The sequence below is a fragment of the Melospiza georgiana genome, chromosome 1 (genome assembly GCF_028018845.1).
Source record: "Melospiza georgiana isolate bMelGeo1 chromosome 1, bMelGeo1.pri, whole genome shotgun sequence".
Classification (NCBI taxonomy): domain Eukaryota; kingdom Metazoa; phylum Chordata; class Aves; order Passeriformes; family Passerellidae; genus Melospiza; species Melospiza georgiana.
The window spans coordinates 32,900,888-32,926,836 of NC_080430.1; the positions used below are offsets into that span (position 1 = coordinate 32,900,888).

Here is a 25,949-nt window from a genome sequence, read left to right on the forward strand (position 1 = left end):
TTTCACCACCTTCTGCTGAATTGCTGGTGGCTTCCCCAGTTCAAAACTATGTGGAGATTTCCCTGAATTGCTGAATTTTTTTTTTTTCTTTTTCTTTTCTGTTTTTGTTTTTAATTTTTTTCCTCCAGGGAAGTATCATTGTATGGTATGGAAAAAGCCTTTCCTCTTGGATCTCAATTTGACAGTCTGAAGGCTCATAGCTTATGCTAGCAGGCAGAGCACAATTTAAATACCAATTTCCTAAAGCTCGGATAAGGAAAACATACTATATATTTTTTTCACATATTTGATCACTTTGTGGCCAGTCTGTTTGTATCAAGGGGAAGCAGTCAATTTACACAGAGAGTGCGGTGTCAGAAATAGCAGCCTGTGGTGGATTCACTAAAAACACATTGGAGGAGTTGTTCCAATATGGTTACATTGATTGTGGCATATGGAGAGGAATTGGGACTTGCAGGTTGCCAGTCTAAGAACCATCTTTGGTTAGAAATGTTTCCCAAATTTGGCCTTCTGTAGTCTTGAACTACGAGCCAAACATATTTTCTAATGGAACATACATTTTATTTTGTAAAGGAAGAGGAATCGGTGACCAGCCAAAAGTACCCCTCACCTACCCACCAGAAAAGTGGGGTCTAAACAGAGGCAGAGGGCAACGTGGGTGCAGGGCAGGCACTGGGAGGGTTTGGGTGCTGTGCTGGGTGGCTGCTGGCGCCCAGGACTGTGGGTGCCCTTCTGAGGCACTGCACTGGTGGGTGCGTGTGGCTGTGCCCTGGCACTGCGGCTCAGGGAGTGACTGCCTTCCTACAGAGTGTGTGCACACTACGCGGGTCCTGTGCTTGACATCAACCCCCTCAAGATTTGAATCAAACTTTGCAATTTTTTTTTGTTGTTAATCAGTAGCCATAGCTGGACAGTTATGGTTGAGCAATTGCATTGTGAACATTGTACGCTTGGCTAATTGTTTGTTTTGAGGAAAAGAGAAGACAGTTCCAAGATGAATGGACTGTCTGGATGAGAGCCACCAGGAGTGAAGCCGGCAGTACTGAGCAGTGACTGTGGGAAGGGGAATTCCACCTGTGGGCGATCATGACCACCTGCTCAAAAACAGACCCCAGACTCAAATGGGCAGAACTGTGCCCGTGTACTAATTAGCATGACCAGAGGTATGACTAGCAAATAGGGGGCTGAATACTAATTAGTAGAAAAATCGTGCAATTTGTAGCCAATTAATGCTTATGCCTTTGTTAAAAATGTAATAAACAGTGTAAAGTTTATTACTTTATTATTAAAGGCCTAGCCTTTTGTGGGCAGCCACCTAGCTCCCTGCTTTGCACGTGAAGCAAAGGTGCATCTCGCCCCGCTGCGCGCCTGGAAACGACAACACCACGGCCGGGACAACACCCGGGGTGGGGCTGGCCGTGCCTGGCTGGTGGCCGTGCCTGTGGGGCTGGCCGTGCCTGTGGGGATGGCCATGCTTTTGGGGCTGGCCGTGCTCTCTGACCTGGCCGTGCCCGGGAGCTGGCCGTGCCCGCGGGCCCGCACACGCCCGTTCCTCAGCCGCCGGTGCGGAGCGTGCTGCGGCCAGCTGCCTGCCTGCGCCCGCCTCCCCTGCGCTGCCTCCGGGTGCCTCCCGCCTGTCCCCCGCCTTCTCCCGCCTGTCCCCTTCCGTCCCCCACCTCTCTCCTGCCTGTCCCCCGCCTTTCCTCCGCCTGTACCCCGCCTTTGCCCCGCCTGCCCCCGCTGTCTCCCGCCTGCCGCTCTCCGTGCGCGGCCGGGCCCTGCCCGTTGCCAGCCCCGCGGCCCGGGCGGCCCGGCGGGCATGGAGCGGCTGCAGGTGGATGCGCAGGCCCTGGAGGAGTACGCGGAGTACCGGCGGTGAGCGCACGGGGCGGCGCGCTGGGGTCGCTGGGGCGGGGGACGGGCGTTCCCAGCCGTGTCGCATCCCCTGCAGCCGGCCCAGCATTCCTCCCGGAGGGATGGCCGCCTCTGAATTGGCTGCTTGGGGGTGTGCGGCGGCTTCGTGGAGCCGCATGCAGCCCCCGCCGTTCGCTGTCGCAGCCGGAGGTGCCGTGGCTGGTGTGCCCCGGTGAGGATGTGCTGCAAGCCGTGGCTGTCAGCGGTGAAGTCACGCATCGTCCCTCGCATCCAGGAGGGCGTGAGATGGGCTGTGAGAGGCCATCTGGCCTACCAGCGGCATCCCGCCCACGGCAGGGCGCTGGAATTAGGTGGTCTTAAAGGTCCCGTCCAATTCAAGCCATTATTTGATAATCTGCCAGCCGTACTGCTCCTTCAGAGTACGAGGAATTCCGTGCATCGTGACTTCCAAGTTTTGCATTGTATAAATCCCTTACACTGCTGCGTGTCTTTGCTAGTCTTGTCAGGGCTTCTCTCGAAAGGCTGAACAAAAATAAACACAGTCGTTGTGCTGAGATGAGATCTTAATTTAGTTTAGGAAAACCTTGAGTAAAACACCAGAGGAAGGCACAGTGGCATTTCTTACATAAGATGTGCAGTGATTCAGTGGGTGTTGGCTGGGTTGACATGCAAATGGTAGCGTTGTGTTGGCACATTATTCTGGTGCTCTGCAGTGCTGGCAGTGCACAAATCCACAGAATATTTGACAAAGAACCACTCGTTTAGCATATTTTAGCATATCCAATAAATAATAACTGAAATATTTACAGACATTAATAAAATCATTTTTAGCATAGGTAAGTGCTGCAGTTAAGTCTCAATTGTATTTTACGTATTTTATTTTTTGTCCTTAATTAATTCCATAAATGCAGAATCCAGATGCTGCTCAGGAGTTCCAGGTATTCAGTGACCTTGAATTTGACCATAGTGATAGCTCAATTGAGAAAACAGCATAGTCTTCTTGCAAATCAGAAGACGACTTGGATGTGATGTTTGTTGCTTTGATGGCGGTGGGGTTGCCTGCTTGCAGCTGAATACTCAGATTAGGCTAAAATTAATCTCCTGACACAAATTTGCAATACAGTTGGGTGTAGATGGGTGAAGTGACTTGCCATAGGTCAGTCAAGAAGTCTGAGGCAGAGCTGGCTGGTTACATGACCCTTGATGCTCCTTGCTTTTTTTTTTTTTCTCCAAAAGTACCCTTGGTAGTTTGCTGTGTTAAATTTTTCCTTCTCTCTTAGAACTGGTTTTCAGTCCATCAGAGCAAACTTTTTAAAAGAGCATTATTCAAAAAATATTCTCTAAAAATCAGCTATTGTTCTGTTAAATTATTAGAAGAGTAATATGAAATACAAGATTTGTTTTGCATTTACAGATAAAGTTCTGTTATATATTTTAAAAACTCTGAAAAATCTACTTTTGTTTTTATTTTCTTATGTGGTTTTTTTTTTTGGGTTTTTTTTTTTTTTTTTTTGCCTTGTATCCAGAATTGTAGGTGATGATGATGGAGGAAAGCTCTTTACTCCCGAGCAATATGAAGAGTACAAAAGAAAAGTATTACCAGCTCGGCTGCAGAACAGGTTGTATGTGAGCTGGAGATCACCAACTGGCATGGACTGTAAGCTTGTGGGACCAGAGACACTGTGCTTCTGCACCCACCGGTGGGTAGCTTCCCTCCTTTCACACTTTAAAGTTTTCAAAAATCAGGAAAATGTGAAGTATTCCCAAACACATTAAAGTAGTGCATTGGCAAATTTATTTAAGGTTTATGGGTTGAGAAAATTAGGTTTCAAATAGCAACAACTGTTTGTAAATGCAAATGTCAATATATTTTTGAGACCAAAATGGTTTTGTAGTCTCGATAAATTCAGCTGCAAGGCATGAGTTAATGTGGATTGGATTGATTCTAGTAGTGCTCTCAAAGTGCAACATAAGGATATGTGATATTTCTGTGATGAATAGATGCAAAACCACCTGCTAATATGCATTTAATTGAAATTTCACAATTAAGAGTAAATTACTCTTAAATTTAAAAAAGGTAAATACTCACAATTAAGAGTAAAAAGTACAATTAAAGCTACTTCTAAACAAAACTTGTGAAGTGAATAGTAAGCTTTTCAGGTAGTTTTCTGATAAATACCAGCCAAGTTATAAAAGTCATTACTTTTCCTGTTCTAGGTACAAACAACACAAAACAGACTACGAGGAGCTGCCCAAGGAGCGCCCCATCAGCGTGCCCTGCCGAGTGAAGGGCTGCCCGTGCCAGTCCTACCGCTTCGTGCCCCTGAACGGCTCCCAGCCCGTGCGCTGCCGCTGCAAGCACCTGGCGGAGCAGCACAGCGCCGCGCCCGGCTTCCCCTGCAACGCCTGTAAGCCAGCGCTGCGGCATTCCCGGGGGGAAACCCGGCGGGAACAGCGCCTAGGGAGCTGTGCTCTGCCCAGGGCGTGCGGGGTGCGCTGCCCTTGGCACCGTCCGGGAAATTAATCCACAAACAACAGAGGTCTATGTCCTAAAAGGAGACCGAGGAGTCGTTTTTTGGCTTTATTCGAATAAGGGGAGAGGCCATGGGGCATTCCCTTGAGATCTCTCGTATTTTTGGAGGACGCAACCTCCTTTTTATCCTGTTTTCCCGGCCGCATTTCCCTTCTCTCTTTCCCCATTGGCTGAGGTACTTGAGAGGTACAGACTCCCGATGCGCCTAATACCAAAGACTTCCCTCTAATGTATAACTCTCCCTTTTAATTTTTAATTCTTGCAGATTTTAGATGTTTTCCTTCCCCATTGTTTCTTTCATCTTTCAATGTCTAATTTCCTTTATCAGCAAACCTAAAATTTGTAAAAGCAAATATCTTTTTCCATTCATCAATCAGTGGAATCCTTCCCATTGTTTCTTTTATCTCCCAGTGCTGGTTTTATCTACCAGCAAACCCACAGCTTGTTTGTAAAGACAAATCTGCTATTCCTCTCATAACCAATGTGTGTTTTCATGCTTGAGAAAGGATGAGAAGTGGGAAGAAAGACATCACCTTTTGCACAGGAGGGTTTAGAACAACATCCTTAGTTTTGCCTGGACCTGTGAAGGAGTTTAAGTCCCTGAATGCTTCAGATAAGTGATTATGGAGACAGATGCCTGAAGTTACACACTATGAAAAAATCCTGTTTGCAGTTTGTCACTTCAGCTGCATGCACGTGCCTTTTCTACCTGAACTTGGTAGCTGGGAGAGAAAAGTGTTGATCTCCATTCCTCTATTGCCTAGCTGTATAGAACATTAATATAATAATAAAAATATATTATATTTTAGTATAATTATATTATATAATAATAATAACAACAATAAATATATTTTAATGTCTTTTCTCAAGTCAACAGGAAGTAGTACTCTGTTCCCAAATAATTCTATTGCCAGCACTCTAATGAAGTGGTTCATGACCATAGAGATTGTGGGTCTAGAAATGCAAATGGGAATGGAGTTTCAGCAAGATCTTAGAGAAGGGATGAAGAGGAAGCTTTTTGCTGCAGTTGTTTGAGGTTAATATTATGAAACAACAGTAATTATTAAACACAGGAAATAAATAATGCATAAAGATCTTTTAATTTGAAACCTCAAATTACATAAGATGAAGATTTTTTTTTTTTTGCTAGAGTTCTGCACTGTTATTAAATTTCTTTCATGGAATGTCTCTATTTTGTACAGAAAAAAAGTGTAAACAGCTTTTGCTGGTTGAGAATCATATCCCACAGAATAAACCATAAAATATCTACATGACAGCCTTCCAAGAATTTGCACTATGTAATGTGAAAATCTTAGATGTGCAGTTGGATAATTCAGACTGAATCCATAGAACACAGTGTTTTCAATATTAATATATACAATGTCTTTTGCTTAGTGTTTCTCAAACACTTCTGAGGGCGTCACAGATTTCACGGTTAAGTGCCAAGAATTACTTCTATTTTGGACTTGTTTTGTTTTAATGTAATGATATCAGTCTTGTCCAGTGTTGATAAATCTAAGATGACAGATAAGTTATAACTGAAAAACTTAACTGCTTGTTGCTCTGTATATGTTGCATATACTGTACTCTGTGTCCAAACATAGAGTTCTGTTACTGAGGAGTGCCCAAAATAATACTAAAAAACCTTTAACATTTTCAAGAATGTGATCAACCTATTATGAAAGACTTAAAGAAATTTTTTACGGTGCTCCACAAAATGAACTGTGAGCTGGGACAAGGGTGATTTGTATAATGAAACATTTGCAACATCACTTCCTCAATTTCTTGGTCACATCATTGCTCCAGAGGGGCTTTGATGACAGTTTTAGATGCAGCTAGGGCAGACAGGTCACTTTACTCTGTTTCAGAATGTCACATAACATTTGTATGACTATTTCAATTCCATCCTGTGGCTGAAGCTTAAAAAAATCCCTGAAAGTCAGTCTAATGATACTCCTGTGTAGAACCTATTTTTTGTTGCTTCCACAGTCTCTATTTGCTACTGAGAAAATTTTGCTAATTTTAAAAGATATTTAAATTGTGATTTGTGTAATAAGTTGTGGTATGATTAGCCCTGCAACAATGATATGTGCTATACATGGAGGGAATTCTGCCAAAATGCTGGCAGGTTGTCAGCTTTACCCATGTCAGAACTTTTATTTTTATTTGTTTTAAGTGGACGGAGAGGTGTGTTGCTATTGACAATAAATACAAGTTGCAACATAGGAAATGCAGTTAGACATCAGAAAAGAAATTTCTGATCCAGCATTGGTCCAGGCTGCTCAGAGAGGTGGAATCTCCATCCTCAGAGGTACTTGAAACTGGGCTCAGTAAGATCCTGTGACTGGATGGCCCTCATGATCTAATCCCAGGAGTCATTCCTTCTCTTTTAAACAGCCTTTTCACATAAACTGGATGCTTAAATCCCATCACCATCTCACTAATTTATTTGTTTCTCAGGTTCCAAGTGTTCAGGCTTTCACAGCTCCTTTACCTGTGCCTGTGGTCAGCCAGCATTTGCTCACGAAACAGTTGTGGAAACCAAGGAGGAGCGCTTAGCCCAAGGAAAGCCCGTGGGGCAGGATGTTCCTTACGCTGCCATGGGAGGACTGACTGGTTTTAGCTCTCTAGCAGAAGGCTACATGAGGCTTGATGACAGTGGAATAGGTATGTGCAGCTGAAATTTTAATTCTCCACCTTTGAAAAGTACTAAATCAAAATAGAGTTTCAAAGTTTGAAGGCAAGTTGGATGAATAGGAGTAGAACTGCAGAAAGACTTTTCCTTTCCAGCTGTCCTCAAGGTTTTAAGGGATCACATTGTCCTACTTACTGTAGCAAGTTGATAAAAAAACTCTTTTCCAGCTATTCTGATGTTCAACCCAGTTGCTTTTGCTTGAAATGCAGCATGTCCTTTAGAGAGAACCTATAACTTCTAACACTTCCTGTAACCTAGTACTTCCATGTTCTATTTATGTTAGTCCTTTAGCCTAATACTGTCCAGGTATTTCTTGGTTATATATTCACAGCATTTTTGTTTCCAAACTCAAAGGTTAATAGCTGTTCAGCATAAAAAATAAGAGGTAGAATTGGTAGAAATTTTAACACACATGTTAGTTGATCTTGATACTTTTTCTGCTCTGTAATTTTGTGTCATTTAGTAATGCACATGTTTTGTCCTGAAATACTGTTTTATCTATTATTGCCACATACCCATTATTTATTTTTTAAATTCTGATCTGGATTCCTGAATTTTTCTGAAGTTTAGAAATGAAAACATAACTGTAGTAATTGAAGAAACAAAGCTTTTCAATGCCTTTGAAGCCATCCTTGTAATGCTTTAGTTAACTCCAGTTTATGAGGTCTGTGCTGAGAGTTGTAGATATGAATCTGTAACCTTGTTCTGACCCCAGCATGTGTATTAGGACTGTATCTCCTGGAGTTAATTATTGTTTCCATTCACCTTATTTTCTGACAGGTGCTCCTTCTGCTGAACTTTTAGAAGCCCCAGTTACTAGCATGGATCATCCATTTCTAAAAGCATTTCAGGGACCTTCGAGTTCCGCTCAATCCATGCCACAAATAGCAGGTGATGTATAAATAGGGTAATACTGTTATACAGAAAGAACTTAATATATAATTAATTGATCTTATTAATGAATTGAAGGATGCTCAGGGCATTAAAATGAATATTGAAGCTTTGCTATGGGGTTAGTACAACATTCATGTACTTCAAATGCTTAGAATAACTTAACGCTTGTTATTTTTGCTTGCGATGTGTGTTTTACCTGAAATTATTTTTTTCTTAGTACTTGTTATCTTTCCCATCAGTGATATCATGTATTCATTGGATCAGTTTTTAAAATTCTTAATTTCTCTTAGAAACTCATCATATCTGAATGGGTTGTACATACTCAGCACAATCCAGTGAAACTGCCTTGTTTTCTTTTAAACTTTTAAAATCTAAACTGTTTTGCTATTTTGCTTGCTGGCTTGCAACAAGGTTTTGTTAAAGAGAAAGCTGTTCTAGCTTTGTGAAATTCAAAATAGTTTTCATTGCTTTGTAAATCATCAGAAAATACGGACAGATGTTACAAATATTACATTGTTTCACAGAAAACATCAGAAAGCTTTTTCTATGTGGGATTATGTGTAAGTAATAAGTGTAAGTGATTATGGATCACTTACACTTATTATATGTCCCTAATTTAGTACAAAAATGTACCAATAAATATAACAGTTGAACTCCTTTAAAACATTTATAGTATTTGCAAGCCTATTTGAAAAAGGTTTCTCTTTGGTCCCAAATACTGGGTTTTGTACTTGTCTATAAAGGTGAGTTCCCATTTTAAATGGGTTTTGCCAAATGTAAAATATAACTAACGGAATAGCAAGTATCATTAATAAAAAAAGGGTTTTGTTTTCTGTTTATGTTTTGTTTTTCAGGTAGTTCAAGTGCCACAGGGCAGGTTTCTCATGGAAAACAATCAGAAGCTGATGACATGGCTTACTTTGAAAAACGCTATCAAGAACGGGCAAGTTATTACATTTATTGCTTAATTTAAATACACTTTCACAAGAGGATATCTAAACCCCATAAATGTATGATTTAAGTAGCATATAAATGCATTATATTATTCCTTCTCAATTACTGGGAAAGCTAGCTTCTTAACATAAATTTTAAAGTACAGTTATGAGCTACTACAGGATTTCAGAGGTCAGTCATGTGTAGGATGGCATTTACCTTAACCAGGCAGATTTTAATTCAGGTAACTCTCTGTTACAGAAAACCAAAACATTTTACTATGTGACAGAAAGAAACAACAATGCAGAGTCACAGAAACTCCCTTTGACATTTAGGACTAGGTGTTTGTTACCTAACTTATACAATTCCAGAATGTTTTTTTTTTTTTAATGACTGTCTGTGTAAGTTTGGCTAAATTTGGTCTGTCTTTCTTAGATGATCTGTAGCACCCTCTTAGAGGTGCCACCTCCACCACACTATTTTTAGTTTAAATGCCCTGTGGTGTAGGTTATTCACATGTTTAAATACCTATTCTTTTCTCACATTACCCCTGTAGCTCCACCATCTCAGCTGAAGTATGTTTCAACTGTTTATGAATTCTTTTGTAAAGCAATGTTGCATAATTAACTTTTAAAATCTAAACTGTTTTGCTATTTTGTTTGCTGGCTTGCAACAAGGTTTTGTTAAAGAGAAAGCTGGTCTAGCTTTGTGAAATTCAAAATAGTTTTCATTGCTTTGTAAATCATCAGAAAATATGGACAGATGTTACAAATATTACACTGGTTCATAGAAAACATCAAATTCAAATTTCTCTGTTTCTTTTCCCCCCTGAGATTTTATTTTCTTTGCAAAAGGTTGTAGAAATTTTAGATAAAAACCTCAAGCCTCCAAAGGGGTAAAAGTGATTTAAAATGCATTTTTGTGTAGACCAACAACATTTGCTTAGCAGTATGTTAATTTGTAGACATCCCAATGAGGTCGTGTTTCCTTTTGGTATTATTTTATGACTGGAAAAAGCATGTTAATTCTTTCTTTCTAGCATTTTAAACAGCAGTGTATGTGTTAGATGGGATGCAAAAGTCTCCACATCCCTTTTATATAATTACTCTAAATATGATTTCATTCACTAGTATAACAGTACTTGTAGCCTCTAAAACCAACAGATGTATTTGTTTGGACAAATAGTCTTACTACGAAATGACAGAGTGAAATGTGTATGTGTTGATAAATTTTGCAATGCTACAAGAGGCTGTGGTGTAGAAAAAATCTTACAGGAGGAAGTCATGGCCTTGTGGGTCAGCAGGGAGGCTCTGAGATGAAGGTTCAGCACCCTTCCCGTGTGGTTTTATGTGTGCTGGTTCACCTATCTGTGTCTGTTAGACATCTGCAATAAAACTGCTCCACCTTCCATTGACATGGAGATAAACCCTGGACATTCCTGAGGCACACTGGCCTTGGGGGATACTCAAATACCTGAACTGCCATTAGCAGAGATAAGGCAGCCTGGTTTCCTTAGGGAAGGAGCTGCAGCGCCATGGAAGTGCTCCTTTGTGAGCAGTGCTGGGTTGGGATAATAATGTTGTGTACCTTTCTCCACTGGATGTATCCCCCTGGTAAATTTGTGACTGGATGTAGACATTTAATATTGCATTGTTAGCTGATTTGCAAACCAGTGTTTGAACCACTGCTGGTGTCTTTTTTTGTTACAGCTGAAAATGGAGAAGGCTGCCAAACAGAAAGAGAGGAATCCAGTGCCATCAAAGAAGCAATGAGATTAATAAATAAATACTTTTTATTTGGCACATTGGTCATTATTGCATGAGTATTTTTCTCTGTGCCTACCTGCATAGCTGTATTTATTCATTAATTTATTCTTTTTTTTTCCTTTGCTGAAATAAATTTTCAATTATCTCATGGTAATAAAATTGGTTCTTTAATCAATGTGTTTCTAATCTCCAGAACTGCTACACAGATATTTCTTTGAAAATGGAGAAGCATATTTAGAGAGTTGCAGGTCTGAGGGTTTAAGCTCTGAGAGTTTAAGGTCTGAGAGAATAACCTTGTATTTATATATTAGATTGTAGGCAATAGATATGTTATATATTAGATTGTAAGAGGGCAAACAAAAGATGTCTTATTCTTAGAATTTATGATACATCTTCTTTATTTGTAGAGTCCTTTAAACTCATCTTGGTTATGGGTTTTATATGGTAAGATTTGTTCTGTTAATATTGACATTTTAATATTTTCTTTAAACCTTTTCCCTCTTTCTGTTGATTTCATCTCCTTGACATAAAATTCAAACATACCCTTCTTCTCTCACACTTCTGTAGGCTCCATTCTTGCCATCATATAAATGTTTTTTTAAAAATATGACATTCTATGCACTTGCAAACCCACTTCCATGCTTATGAGCTACTTGAAGGGATCTTGCTTGTATACTTTATCCCAGATTTCTCTAGTGGTGCTATTCCCCCAGTTCTATTTGTCTGTTTTACTATCCATAACAATTATTACACTAAAATTCTGAAAGCCTTAAGTGGCAATAGATATGTTATTTATAGCATATAAAGCAATAATTGCATGCTGTTTGGTACGTAGTTATTTATCCAAAGTTTCATCATGTCTAATCCAACACTGACTGAATCACCTCAGGGAGATTTGCTTTTGTTTTCTTTGTTCATATTCACAGATGTGGCAACTTCTGTTGCATTAAAGGTAGTGAACAGGAAAATATAAAATTTAGTGAATGTGTGGTGGATGTATTCTGCAAAGCAGCACAGCAAGAACTTGGTACAGAATAACTGGCAGAGAGTGCAGCTTAGGAGGCAAAAGCAGAGCCTGAGTTAACTGATTCTGCTTTGAGAACAGAGAGGTGTAACTCAGTTTCTTCTTAAAAATACCTGGAGGTGTCTCTTGCACTGGAGAGGAGACCTTACAGGAGGTGTACTGAGACTTTACAGCAAGAATTGGGAGAAGCCTGCAAAACTTTGTTTTCCATTGGAGAGAATGCCTGATTGTGCCTGATGGGCAAAGGAAAAGAGGTGAGTTTGAAGGCATTTACTGCAGGGCAACTTGAATTTTGTTCAGATATCACCTGTAGTGTGGAGGTTTAGTTTTAAGAGAGCCTTGAACCTTTAACTCTGGCCTATACTGTCCTTACTAGAGATGCCAATCAGAGAGACTGATCTGTTGTTTTAATTTAAATGTATAATGCATCAAAGTCTCTAATTAATCTTTTAAAAGTACCTGTACTGTTAAATTCTACAGTTACAAGCTGCTTTAGCCTAATAAATGAAAGTACTCATTTGAGCTCCCTCTTCTGGCCCTGGCAAGCAATCCATTCTACCCATCCTCTGCTTGGTCTTGAAAATAAATGGGGTTTTCACAATGTAATCACAAGAAACCAACAAACATAAATAACATTCATAAAGAAAAGTAAAAAAACCCAAAAACGCTAAAAATCATTTTTCAAAGAGATTATTACAAACATAATTGTGGAAGTTTACTCTAGTTTCCTACTTCTCCCTGTTACTACACCCATTGGGGAATGCAGCTCTGGAAATGTCTGTGTGCGTGTTGCAGAAGTCAGCTTTCTCACAGCAAAATATTGTTAAAGAGAGAAGTTACAAATAGTTACAAAAACTTTTATTTTGTGTTCCTTTTGATACTGAGAGCATATATTCTAGGAAATAATTTATTGCTTTACATTTTGAGTTGACATTATTTGTCTGTTTTAAATGTTAGCTCTGCCAAATTCAGACTAATTGTACTAAACTGTACTTTAATAATCAGAACCTGGTTTTATTAAAGTAATTTAAAAAAATATTCTGTGCTTTAACTTATTTGCTGCTTCCACACTAAGAATATAAAAAAGTTACTACATTTATTTAGTAGTATTTCTTTTTAGTTGGAAAATAGCTTGGGTCATAAATATATCAATACCATTAAATACTGCTTAGGAGTTCTGACCACTTTTCACTCATGTTGATGATGTCTAAGCAAAAGATACTTGCTTTCCTTACTAGAAGGCATGTTTTTGACTTCTTAGTATTTGCATAATACTTTTTTTCCTGAAACTTTATTGGTATCTATACATGAAAAACCAGGTACAATATATCTCATAACGTTTCTGGCTGTGAAAACTGGACACTGATGTCATATCTTAAGTGAAATTTTAATTTATCCTAAAAAAGCAAGAATTATTTTGCAGGATCAATATTACAGTCTCCAATTCTATTAAAAAATTTCTTTATACGTCTTTTAGAAAATATATTTTTTTTAAATTATAAAAGCAGAGATCAAATGCTAGTATGTGTGCCATTAGCAGTGTTCATTAAATAAAGAGCTGGATTTAACAGGTACTTGATGGTTTGTTTTCCTGAGAGCAGCCATGAACTTTGAACAAAATATCATGGGACAGATAAGTTACCAATTCATCTGTGTGATTTACTGGGTGGTGGTATATCTGTCGTTCAGCTGGAAGCATTAACTGTTTCTGAGCCTAGTCCAAGGAGTCAGGCACAGGGAAAAAGGTTTGTTCTCATGCCCATGAGCTCTCTAAGCTGTTAAAGCCTAATTGTACAGGCCCTGGGCAGTGCTTAAGCATGTCTTATTTTTAAAATAGCTGGCTTTCAAATCAGTATTTTGCCAGCATTATAACATTCCTTGAGTGCACAACAGCATTTTTCCCCAGTTTGGATCATCCTGTGGAAAAGCTCAGATGTTCCTTAGCTGTTAGGATAGTGGACAGTGGCCAGTGATCCTAAGTGGAGAGCAAGGAGCTGCTCTCCATTCTGTGTGATTCTGATCCTAAATACAAACCCCGTCTGTCTCTCTGAGGTTCGGGAGCGAGGGGAATGCGATGTGTGAATTCACAACCAGGGATGGCATCCGTGCAGTGACTTTGTCAAGTTGTCAGTGTCTTTGTAGCATGTTGTGCATATTAAATGACTGCCAGGTCTCATGGTTGTATGTCCCTGAGCCTCTCTAGAAGTAGTTTATAGCCATGTAAGTAGTGATAGTATTTGTTCTTAGCACAAATAGAATGGAAAAAAAGAACAAAGGTTTTCCAGTCTAGAAGACCTTGCTGTTATGGGTTTTGTTTGTAACTAAATATACTCTTTTTGTCTAGAAGCCTACTCTTGCCTTGGAGCTTTCAGCATCTCGCTTCTGGCAGAAGGAATCATTAATTGCTTTACACTGATTTCAGCTCTGATTTTCCATTCACTGTACCATGCTGTCTGGCATGGCTGGGCTCTGATCCCTTGGGCTCCCTTGGTCATCTCCCTGGGGAAAGACCCAGGCTCAGCCATAACCTGTCCCCTGTGTGATGCTGTGTGGCAAACAGGATGGGAACCTCACACAAACTTTATTAGTTGAGTCACGAGGTGCAGAAAGGACCCCCTTGCTTTCTGAACTCCTCACAGAGGAGTCTAGGTGAGGCTGGAGCCAGGCTTAAACCCTGACTGAGACAACAGTTTATGTCTGAAGGATTATCCAGGTGCTATTGAAGCTTTGTACAACTTTGTCCCATGGAATTAAGGATGGCAAACCAGATATATTTGTGTAAAATATTTGTTGTGATAATGATTAGACTAAAATATCTTGATCAGAATTATCTACTCCACAGGCAGATGCTATAACTATTAGTATAGTCTAATTCTCTGTTTTAAGCACTATTGAAGCAATTACGGCAAAGTTAGCAAAGCCAATTAATAAGTAGAGATTTGTAGGGGGATACAGTATGGGTGAATGAAGGTGGTATAGAATGTAATCTTATCCCCCAATGAGTTGCAGCTGGACTAATTACTAAAGATTAGGAGCAGGCCTGATCTTAACAGGCCACACCTGCAGCCAATAAGAACAGTGGTATAAAAGAGTGGATTGGTGGGAACTGGAGTCAGATGGCTGCTGCAAGGACCGGGATTAGTGAGTGCTTAGAGGAGATGACTATGAGAAACATCGAGGAAGCGTGAAACTCTGGGGGTATGAATTCCTTACACTCTAATGATAATAGCACTCTTGATATATAAGACAACAGAGATTGATGTTTCTGACTCATACCAAAGACTGTAGGCAAGTCTCTTTTGCTCAGCCTTGAGGAATAACCTTGATGGGCACCTCCAAACCCAGGCGAGGATCTCCACACACTCCAAGAAGGGGGGTGCCAGAAGAGCCCTGAAGGCCATTAAAGTTTGGGACTGATCAGTCAGAAGTCTTCAGCTAGCTGTGTCACTTCAGCAGCTTTAGATAAGTTATCAGTAGTATCACTTTTCCCTTCTTTTATCAGGCACTTCACTAGGCCAGCTACATCTTCACCTTACTCTCAGGATGTTTAATTTTGGAGCTGATGAGTCAGTCTGCTTTCAGCATTATTCAACACCAAAAGCAGCACAGATAGCTTTGCAAATAGGGTATTGTTCAAGCTGGTTTACCCCATTCTAGGCAGAGTATCTGGTTACACACAGGCTGAGCACATTCAAAATTATTTGATTCTACCTCAAGTGCTTAATCTTATCCTCCCTCCCCCAGCAAGTTTCTGTATAGGTGAGAACAAAAGATAGGGTTTTCTTTTTCCAAAATTAAATGCTTATTCAGATTTCAGAATTTCAAGTACTGTTGTTCCCCTTCAAACTGAAATCAGTTATTCTTTTCTGTAATGTCAAAAAGAATTGCTCATCAAGTGAATATATGATGAGTGAGAATTTGTTGCACAAATAAGTTCGTAGCTATGCTTTTCTGAATATTTGGTAGGCCAAAAAATAAATGAACTTAGGGCTAAAATATTTGCTGTTGACTGAAGAGTACTGTAGGAGGCAGCTAGAATCCTGCTGGGAGTGTATCTCCTGCCCTAAAAGCATCAGTTTTTATGTAGATGGGCAGGAGGATGTTGAAAGAGGGGAGTGAGAAAAAGTAAAAATACCCAAACAATGAATAGGTTTTTTTTTAATGTGAGGGTTGCAGCAGGGAGAGGGGAAAATCCAGAAAGGAGTACCACAGGCTGCCTTTCCTCTGTGGTCTGCTGGCTAATTGGTGTGTGCATGTTGGTCAGAATCTGTGTGCTTTGAGCCAACTGCTGGAGGCAGTGCTGCTTGTCCTGTCACCAGTAGGAATTCAGTGAGGTGGACCAAACTTTTCTCATTCTGCTTATGGAATAACTTTTTCTAATAAAGGGGGTTTTAGATGGTTTTAGATTTAATAATCATAGGTAATTCTCCTTTGGGTTCTTATTCAGGCATTGAGACTCATTTAGAGTGTCTTCTTTAATATTGTAAGGTACAGAGTGTAGGAGTGTGCTTCTAAGGTTAACAAAATATTCAGTTGCACAGACGTTTTCTTTCCAGCTCTGAACTCTGGATTTTTCCTTTGAGTTACAGGTAGAATGTTGTCTACCAAAAGCCATATTTCTGGAATTGACCTTGTTTTACAGTGGTTCAGATACTAAGTTATAAGAGGGGAAACTATGCTTCTCTTAGCCAACCTAAAACCCAAGTCTTCCATGTAAAGAGAATGAGGAGTATGCCAGAACTGCTGTCTCCTCTTTAGGATACCAGATACATGCTAGCATTTGTGAGGAAGGATTGAAAAGTAAGATCTGCATACTGCTAGCTGGTAATTAAACGGTTAAAAATGTTCATTGCAAACTATTTCTCTGAGGTACATTACCTGTCCTGATGTGATTCATTAACTCTTGGAAGAAAATGAGAGCAGGCTCGCAAATGCACCTAAATTATGAAGACTGAAAGCTTAAGGTGGGGCATTACTTGTCTCAACAGCAGTGAGACTGTTTTGATTTAATTTTTGGCTGTTATAAGCCATCAAACACCCATGAAAAATGACAGCTAATAACTTGTATGGTCTCTCCACACTTTAAATGTCAGGAGATGTAATGACTTCTTGGAAACAAATTGTGCGTTGACAAAGGCTTGTCCTGAGACTAATGCAGTTTTTGGCAAACCTGGTTTTAGAAAGGTAAGTAGCTTGTATATGTGTGGAGTTTGTTTTTTATCTGGATGTAAAAGCTTTAATTCTATGCAATCACTTTTCAAGGTACTTGTTAATCTTTGAATATATTGTGGGTTATGTTCTCTTTAAGAACTGTTGGCTCTCCTAAAGAAAATACTTATTTTGTGTGAGCAGTTTTGCTGCACTTCACACTTCATTGAAATTATGGAAACGCTGTTTTGGGTTTTTTTAACACTCAGGAAATACTACAAGAATGGTAATATACAGAATGCTGAGTTCTCTTTCTTCGTCCAGTATACATTATGGGATTTCTTTAATGAGAGAGCAAAACTCTTAAGAGAACTGGTTCTTTGTTCCAGCTCAAGAAGCAAAAAAAGATCTTTTAAAAACTTTTAATGTTGAATGTGCTGGACAAAGTACTCTTGAAAAGACAAGGACATATTTAATAGCAGTTCTATGACAAGCATAAAAAGGATGATGGCAGCTTTGGTTTTGAATGTGAACTATGGATAATTTTGCCTATTGCAACTAAGCCAAAATTAAAAGATGTGTCTGAACTTTTAGTGTGTGTAGGTAAATGACTTTGTACATCCTTCTTGGAAAAGGAAGAAAACAAAACCTGCACATTTATTTTGTGACTGACCTGTTTCTTTGTCATGTGTATTAAGATGTCACTGTCAATAAAATGTTGTAGCAACTCATTAAGAGAACAGGCTGTTGTGTAATGTGTTGGTATTTTTCTAGTCACAAAACTTTGATCTATTGTTTTTTGATTTTAGAGGATTATGTTTTAGAAGCATTAGCATATATTTTTATGAGAGATAAGATATCAAATGCATTGCTTTTTTGCTTTTTTTTTCCTGTAATTCTGTCAGGATAATTACAGGAAAGTGTAGAAATAAGATCTGTATTCGATTCCACAAATACCAGTTTGAGGTATGCTTATGGCATTCTTTATCTTTTTATTTCCTAATTTCTAAATTTCTAATTTCCTTTATTTCCCAATTTATGGCAGCTGTTCTTCTGAAGACAGATATTGATACAGCAAGAGATCAGCAGTGAATAGGCAGGAACTGTTTTATTAACGTTTTTAATTGTATGTCAGTTCTACATACAAAACGATAGTAATAAATGAATCTTTCTCTCTTTGAAACCTGCAACATGAATGCATTTTAAAACAGTGAATAACATGGGACACACATTCAAGTGACCTGCAATTTGAAAAAATTGTAATGAAAAGACTGGCAAACATGACAAATTTACAAAGTGCTGTTTGTATCTCTTGATAAAGAGATTCATGAGCGATAGGTAATGTTGGTAAGAAATGTAATTTAATTTCAAAACTTCTGTCTGATGAAAATGGTAGGCTTTATGTGACATGTCAGCACTGATGGAAACGACCTGAAAGAGCTGCTAATCAGCGTTAGGAGACTGATACAGAGGGTTAGTAGTTCCTATTTAAAATGTTAATGTCTAGAAAGGTCCTTTGGCATGGAAACATCAGATTACATTGCTGGTCAGGAAGAAAGTCTTCTATATTGCCTCTCAATTGCAGCCTTTAGAGAAAAAATGTTGCCAGCAGAGATCTATTCTGTTACTTAAGTTTTGTCACTAAGCTTTTAGACAGATGCCACTGTAAGAGATTTCACTCAGTTCCTTCCTCCGAAGGGCATCTGGCCTTGGTATGGACTATTGTGTCCTCTGCAGCATGCTTCTGTTCTAGTAGCTGTCAGTGCACGTTTCTGCAGGAGGTTTGCATAATCTCCACGGATTTCTGTGTTGTCTCATTAAGCACTATCAGGTGACTGTAGAAAATTTCAAATTCTGAATAGACCAAACATGTTTAAAATTCCACCAAACTTGCAATGTCCAAGAGTTGATGAGAAGTACAGGCTCTGGGCACTGCAGATACCAGCAGGTCTGAACTTAAGGAGGTGTGACCAGGTGAGTAACAAATTTTAAAGCATTTAGATGATAGGATGTGTAATAGATGCTTCCAAATACCAGCACAGTGTTCCCCAGAGGATCCTGTTTAACTGAAAGCAGGGCAGGCTGGGAAGGACTGTCTGATCTGTTGCCATGGGTATACTCTAGAAATTAAATGGTTTTGTCAAAAATGGTTCAGGCTGTGCTGGGGAAGTGATTTTTAGAGTATTATTTGCCTCAGGTCTATTTCTATCTCACCCAAGTTTTTTCTGGTGCTGAGGAAACAAAGTACCTCTGCTTCTTCCCGTTTTGAGGGAAAAAAATACCTCCCTTGGTCACAGAACCGAGAGATAAATTCAGGTGCACCTGTGAGCTGCTTGAATGCCTGGGTGCTGTGCAAACTTTTGGTCCAAAGAGAGAATAGCAGGTGGGAGTAGGAGCCCTGCTGCACCTGGCCAGCACTGAGCATGAAAGGCTCAGGAGCTGATGGCAACAGGACTTTAAAAAGCTTTGAGCCCTTCTGAGGTACACTGGTGACTCTAGGACAAGGTCTGCTGATGTCACTCTCCCTTTCAGGGACACCTTTCACTGCCCTAAGAGCCTGAGAGCCTTTCAATGCCTCTTCAGGGATGGGCACTGGCACTGCCCATGCTGCACTAGCCTGTGGTTTGGGAGCAGAAGCTGCCAGAGGAGGAGGCAGGAGGCTTCTGTCCAGCTTGCTCTGTCTATCCATCTATCATGTAGAAGGGCTTCCAAGAGCCCTTGTGTATGGCCTCATCCCTGTGGTCCTATTGACATTGCTAAATGTGACTACTTAAAACAGATGAAGATCTATTGTCAATTGTCTGGAGTTTTGTGTTTGCTTATTTTTTTAAATTATTTTTTTAAATCTTTAATAGTTTTTATTGCTTGAGGTACCTTTTTATTTGCTTTCTCTGTGTAGCTTTCCAGACTCAATACCTTCTACTCTTAGTTTTCTGCAAAACTAGCTTGTTTTCATATTGTATTTGCTGGGAATGTAGGAATGATGAATTTGACTCTGTGTTTTCAGATGGCTAATTTATTATTTTATAATACTATATTATATTGAAGAATACTATACTAAAGAATGCAGAAAGGTTACTTACTTAATGTTAAAAAGATAATAATGAGAACTCGTGACTTCCCAGAGTCCTGATACAGCTTGGCACTGATTGGCCAAAGAGTCAAAACAACTCACACCAGAATTCAATCACACAATCACCTTTGGGCAAACAATCTCCAAACACATTCTACATGAACGAAACAGAGGAGAAGCAAATGAGATAAGAATTGGTTTCCTTTTTTCTTAGGCTTCTCAGCTTCCCAGGAGAAAAATCTTGGGCGAAGGGTTTTTTTCAGAGAATGTGAATGCCACATTTTCAGAAGTGGCAGGGTAATAAGAAGAAAACCCTGCTAATAAAAGAATAATTTCTCACAGATATCCTGCCATGTCTTGGGTGCATTCCTCAGTCTTCCAAAACCTTTTTTACTTTGATATTATGAAGAAACTGGTAGCTGTCAATTCTTGCCTTTCCCAATTTCTACATGAATAATTCAGTAAGCACTCGGAGTGAGTAGCTGCCAGCTCAGAATTTTACTGGAAACCATATATTTGGCCCAAAGTAAGGCAGTAGAATGTCATAGGACACTTGGTATAAGTGATCTGATCAGTTTAGTTGCTGGGATGGGAGTATATGAGAAGATGGGAGTGAGTAGCTAAAATATGGATTTTAATTCCTGTTTTATCAGTAGCAGGCAGTACTGGTACTTAAGAGAAAGAAAATACATGTGGGTATGTGTGTATGCTGTGGTGGTGGGAATTAGGACATTCATCTATAGAAAATGGTTCATTGGTAGTGTTGCTGCTTGGAGAACTTGCTCCTCCTTGTTTGATTTCCAGGGACAGATTGTTCTTATGTATCTTAGTACAAGATTTTGAAAAGAAGGAAGGGGTAGCAGCTTGTAAGTAGAGGAGAAGATATCAAAAAGCTTTGTTGAAAGCTAAGGTTGCGGGACATGAGACCTCTAAGCAGATTTTGCAGTGTTTTTAACATCCATGTAATTTCCTTAGGCTTGTCCTCGAGGCTTTTTGAAGGTATCCCCTCTTCATTTATCTCTATTAAAAACTCACTGTGCGCAAATATGCATTGCAAAAGCAATCTTGCCTACCAGGACAGACATATTATGGTGCTTTAGCTGTGTGGGAATGTAACAATGTGTGCTTATATGAAATAAAGCCAGCTATCACAGTTTGGAGCAAGCTGTTAGGGGATAACGGGTTTCTCTGCAACTTGTAATTACACTGACAAGAGGTGCTGCTAAGTTGGCAGATACAGCTGTTGTCAGAAATCTTTTTTAGGAGACTTGTCCTGCAGTTGCTAGGATTGCCATGGCAACAGGCTGCTGAGGAAAATGCTGGTGGGTGGGAAGAAAACCGTACTTGGCATTCAGAAAGTTGAGATGGTGTAAGGAGTATAAATGTTCTCCAAAAAAACTTGTTTAGGATTTGCTAATGTTCCATAATTTGAGCTTTTGGAACATGTTAATGAATCACCTTGGGGCACAGCCTTCCACATACCAGCAGACTATCCAGTTCTGGTTTGAAGTCAGATCACTTAGGCAAGTCTGTGCTGCTAACAAATACTAATATGAAAAGAGGTGCTCTTCAAAACAGTCTAAATTTATAGCAAAATGCCTCATACTGAATTATTTTGATACTTTGATCTGCCCCATTTTTTGAGTTAGAGTTGTGAATCTGATTTTCTTTAAAAGGAAGAGGGCTTTGTTTTTTTGGCACTCGTGTTGAGGTACTTTTATGTACAAAGCTGCCCTGACTGGCCTGAGCAGGGAGCAGCCAGCAGATTTTCTGTCCCATTTCTGTGTATTTTGCACATCAGAGGCATTTTTGAGGTAGCATGCCTGGAAGGAAGCAAGCTAGGATGAAACCAAAGCCATGCAGGTGAGGATGGAGTTGGTGTGGGGTGTAGTGCAGCTTTGGTAGTGTGTAGTATCATCACAGTACTCAGAGATAAATTGCTTCACATCACTGTTTTTTTGTTACAGAAACAACTTTTAGGGTAGGGATCCCAAACACCAACCCTAATGTGCTTTGGCTTATTTAGTAGATGGGAGATCTGAGCTACAATGGACCTTGAATTGTATTGGACCAATTGAATTGGTCTTGTATTGTAAGATGTTGTAACATATAAGTGTACTGTAAGATGGTTGTTGAATGAAAAAGAGTTTTGAGTTAGTGACTGGGAAAACACAAGGAGTTTTCTTTAATTTTTTTCCCTACACAAAGGAAAAACCAGATTTCTGTGTGTTTGGCTAAAAGTTCCTAAGCATCACAGAATCACAGCAGTTGTGGAATTTTAGGGTATTTCCTTAACTGCTGCTTTATATAAAGGATGCTTTTGTTTCTTTCTGGCACTATCTGAGAAGCACAGTACTTATTAATAGTTACTGATACAGATAAAAAGGCTGTGAATGGTTTTAAGTGTGATAAACAGCAGAAATATGAAGGGATTGTGTGAAAACATGTGATGTTTGCATGAATTCAGAAAATGTTGTGCAAACAACAGAAATGGAAGGAAAATCTGTCAGCGTGGAAATCCCTTTGACACCCCCAAACCTGGACTCGCATACAGCTGTTTCTTTTTCTTGCAGACCAAAATTAGTCATAACCAGCTTTGTTACTTGCTTAGCTTTTCCAAGAACATCTGTTTCTGCATAAACCAGACTGTCATTGCATGGATCCTCCATCCACTGAAGATGCAATGTTTGTGCACTTCTGTGCAAACGAAATTTCCACAGAACACAGCTAAGAAAAAATTCTTGAAGTAAGGAAATGTAACATGCAGTCTGATGATTTTTTAAAAAGACTGGTTTCTACAAATTTTGGTTACTGTTTTGTGCTGAATGCAAATAAATTACTTTGAAAGAAAAGGTGGATATTCATTTAAATGTGAGAAATTATTTGCTCACTGCTAAAAACACTAGGGTAGGCAATGATTTATTTGAGAAGGCTGATTTGTGGTGGTACTTAAAGCACCATCATAACACTATGTGTGCACGTGTGAAAATACAGAATTATTGCAGTCTTTCTATTTTTTTGGCTTGTTTGTTTGTCTGTTGGTATTTTTAGTTTTGCTTTTTGATTTATTATCATACAAGTGAGTCTGAAAAGATCTGACATTTAAAGACTGTTTCAATACCTAAAGAGGACTTTATAAAAACATCTCTGTGGAATGGGAGCAAGAATTTTAAAATTTAGGTTGCCCCTTGAGGGATATAGCCTGATGTGATGTTTGGGCTTTTTTTTTTGGGTCAAGAATATTCCTTATTTTTTCTTAATACTCCTTGTAGGAAGGTCAGGCTGGCTGTACATGGAGTGAGAGTTTTGCTGCACCTCTTTGAGGTGTGGCAGTGATGGGAGTGAGGAGTTTAATGAGATCCTGGACTTGATCTCCCTGAACTAATGGGTAGGAATTTTCAGCCAGGGAAGAAGAAATTGCATATTTTTTTGAGACCTGCTAGCAAATGGGGAATAGTTGGAGAAATGCAGTACTGAAATGAGAGGAAGGAAATTAGCCATTAACCTTTTCAAAACTATTAAAGAAAATAAAATTCTTCTCATTGGTTTGTATGTCTTTCTAGGCATTTTGTTAGTGTTTTGAGGAGGGCCAGCTCTGTGTGTGTTTATCTCAAGTTTTCAGAAGTCTAAACTGTGGTCTGTGTGTTAGTAGCACTGGCTGGCTGTTGTGACTCTGATGTATCTTTCCCTGGCTTTGTTGAAACACTGCTCCAAAAATGATAAATAATTCATAGAGAAGGAAGCATCTAAGAAAACTGTTGAAAGCTTTGAACAAACTCTACATACTTATATTGAAACAAAAATTTGAAGTCTGGCTGCTAGGGTGAAAGCATTGAAAAAAAAAAAGGTATTTTTTTTTCTAAAATAGGACTATAATAATTGCCTTGCTTATCTCTTGAAGCCATGCCTGCTTTTTTGTTTCTCAAAAGTTTCATTTTCCTAATTTTCTAAGAAAGATGCAGTGTTGCATGTACGGAGAGGGGAGTATCTCCCAAAAGCATGGCTGAAACCCATGTTTTTTTGGCAGCTCCTTTTGGAATTTGCACTATCTGCCTCTCAGTGCTTATCAGATGACTTTGGTTCCCTTCTGCCCCTCTACTGGAAGAGCTTTCAATTCCATCTCCAAGGAAGATGCCCATTAGTAAAAGCACCCAGCTGCTACAGGCAACTGGGTATCAGAGCTCCTGGGGTGTTTGCATTGCTGTGAGAGATGGATCTCTTTGGGTAGCCCAAATTACTTCTCTAGTTTTAAAAGAAAAGACAAAAGTTCGGTGGGAAGAGATTTGATATAGAAGTGGCTTCAGCTCCTTTAAGAAGTAAAGTGTACATGGGTATACGTGTGTGTGAAAGATTAGTTAAAGGACTACCAAGAGAGGAAATAAGACAAAAGGGAAATTAGGAGCAGGAGGGAATTGCCATGTGCAGCCTGGTCAATACTGAGGTGTAATGAGTGTATTTAGACAAAATGCTGCTGCTACCTTTTGAAAGAAACTAATTTATTAACATAGCAGGTGTAATCTGAAAATCTGTAGGGTCAAGGGGCCTGAATAGAGTTAATTTTTAAACTGCTTGAGTTGTAGAAAAAAAAAATCCTGGTAAAATGTTGTTTCCTTCTTACAACTTAGGCATCACACATAGGTACAGTTGTTTTGGGGAGCAGTTCTCACAAGCCATAAAAGTGGTTACAGAAGTTTGTCTCATTGTTTTGTGTTCCTTGGAAAAATTGCAGAAGACTTGGACAGAGAATGACTTAACTCAAAAAAGGATAGAGTTATGCAAAAATGTGGTATGTTGGAATTATTTTTGTCCTAAAAACCAGACTTTAACAGCTATTTATATACTTTTTTAGTTTTATATGAGTAGCTGGACAGCTTCAGCACTGCATGAAAACATCTGTCCTTTGCTGAGTAGCATGAAAGGTTTGCCACTTTTGCCACAATTGATGCATTTGTGGACTTTTACTTTTTGTGCGTGTTAAACCTCTACTTTTTGTCACCTTTGCTTTTGTAAAGAAATGTAAGGAAATCAAAACATGGTAACTGAAAGGTTTTTGCCCTGAAATAGTTAAAAACCTCTTCAGCCGTGCAGATTCAGTGCCTGTTTACAAAAGCAGGTGCGCTCCCCTTGGCCGGGGGTAGGGATGGGGGGAGGATGGGTTTGGATGGGGGAAGCTGCGGGAGGATGGGTTTGGGTGGGGAGAAGCTGCGGGAGGATGGGTTTGGATGGGGAGAAGCTGCGGGAGGATGGGTTTGGATGGGGAGAAGCTGCGGGAGGATGGGTTTGCACACAGGGGGAAGCTGCGGGAGGATGGGTTTGCACAGGGCGAAGATGCGGGGAGGATGGGTTTGCACGGGGAGAAGCTGCCACCTAGCGCATCTTCTCCGGAGCCGCAGAGCTGAAGGAGCCCGCCTGCGCTTTTGCGCCACCATAAAGCTGCGATAAGGATGGGGCTGCGCTGTTTCTGGGAGCCTTTGGTTGCCTGGTGTGCGGCAGGGGCCGTGGAAAGGGATGGGATGGCAGCGTGCGTCTGGGACAGTGACAGCAAATACACTGCAGCTGTTTTCAAGTATAGCCTAAACTACTTTAAATGTGTTTGCTAAAGAAGCTTTGCTGTTTTAGACTGAATTTGACAGCTTGTGAATGGAAAATGTGAAGAAAGCTAATCACTTGTTTTTAAAATTTTAAAAGTTTAATAGTAATCAAATGGTTATAAAAATAGTAATGTAATTAGAGTAATAATAATTTGGACAATTTGGATTAGGAAAATATGAGACAATAGAAACAAAGAGTTAGGGACAGTCTGGGTACCTCTTTCTGGGCAGCATAAACCTGAAAAAGGACACCCATTAACAAAGGATTAACCATTAAAAACAACAGCCTGTTGTATATTCATACATCTCATACATGATGCATAAATTCCATTCCAACACAGGATTCTGTCTGGTCAGTGTCAGCTTCTTCCTCTGAATCCTGATGGTGTCTTCAGGACTGAGCAAGGTGGGAAGAAG

The 25,949-nt window shown here is 39.6% G+C and overlaps 1 protein-coding gene across 3 annotated transcripts; it reads left to right on the top strand.

Moving 5' to 3' along the window:
• The first annotated feature begins 1,771 nt into the window (after positions 1-1,771).
• Positions 1,772-12,719, top strand: FAM221A (family with sequence similarity 221 member A). 3 transcript variants are annotated; one of them, XM_058027977.1, is made up of 7 exons: positions 1,772-1,875; positions 3,402-3,575; positions 4,093-4,283; positions 6,869-7,075; positions 7,884-7,994; positions 8,852-8,940; positions 10,640-12,719. In XM_058027977.1, the coding sequence occupies exons 1-7, from the start codon at positions 1,820-1,822 to the stop codon at positions 10,700-10,702; spliced, it is 891 nt and encodes a 296-aa protein (XP_057883960.1). In that variant the 5' UTR covers positions 1,772-1,819; the 3' UTR covers positions 10,703-12,719. The 3 variants fall into 3 exon arrangements, with proteins under 3 accessions (XP_057883960.1, XP_057883951.1, XP_057883968.1); XM_058027968.1 differs by lacking the exon at positions 1,772-1,875 and adding an exon at positions 1,917-2,315 and having other exon boundaries at positions 3,410-3,575; XM_058027985.1 differs by lacking the exon at positions 1,772-1,875 and adding an exon at positions 2,259-2,315.
• Positions 12,720-25,949: the final 13,230 nt, after the last annotated feature.

Coding starts and splice junctions, on each gene's coding strand:
- FAM221A (XM_058027968.1), top strand. CDS start 2,093: ATGTGCTGCAAGCCGTGGCTGTCAGCGGTGAAGTCACGCATCGTCCCT. Junction 2,316..3,409: donor TACGAGGAATTCCGTGCATC/GTGACTTCCAAG, acceptor CCAGAATTGTAG/GTGATGATGATGGAGGAAAG. Junction 3,576..4,092: donor CTGTGCTTCTGCACCCACCG/GTGGGTAGCTTC, acceptor TTCCTGTTCTAG/GTACAAACAACACAAAACAG.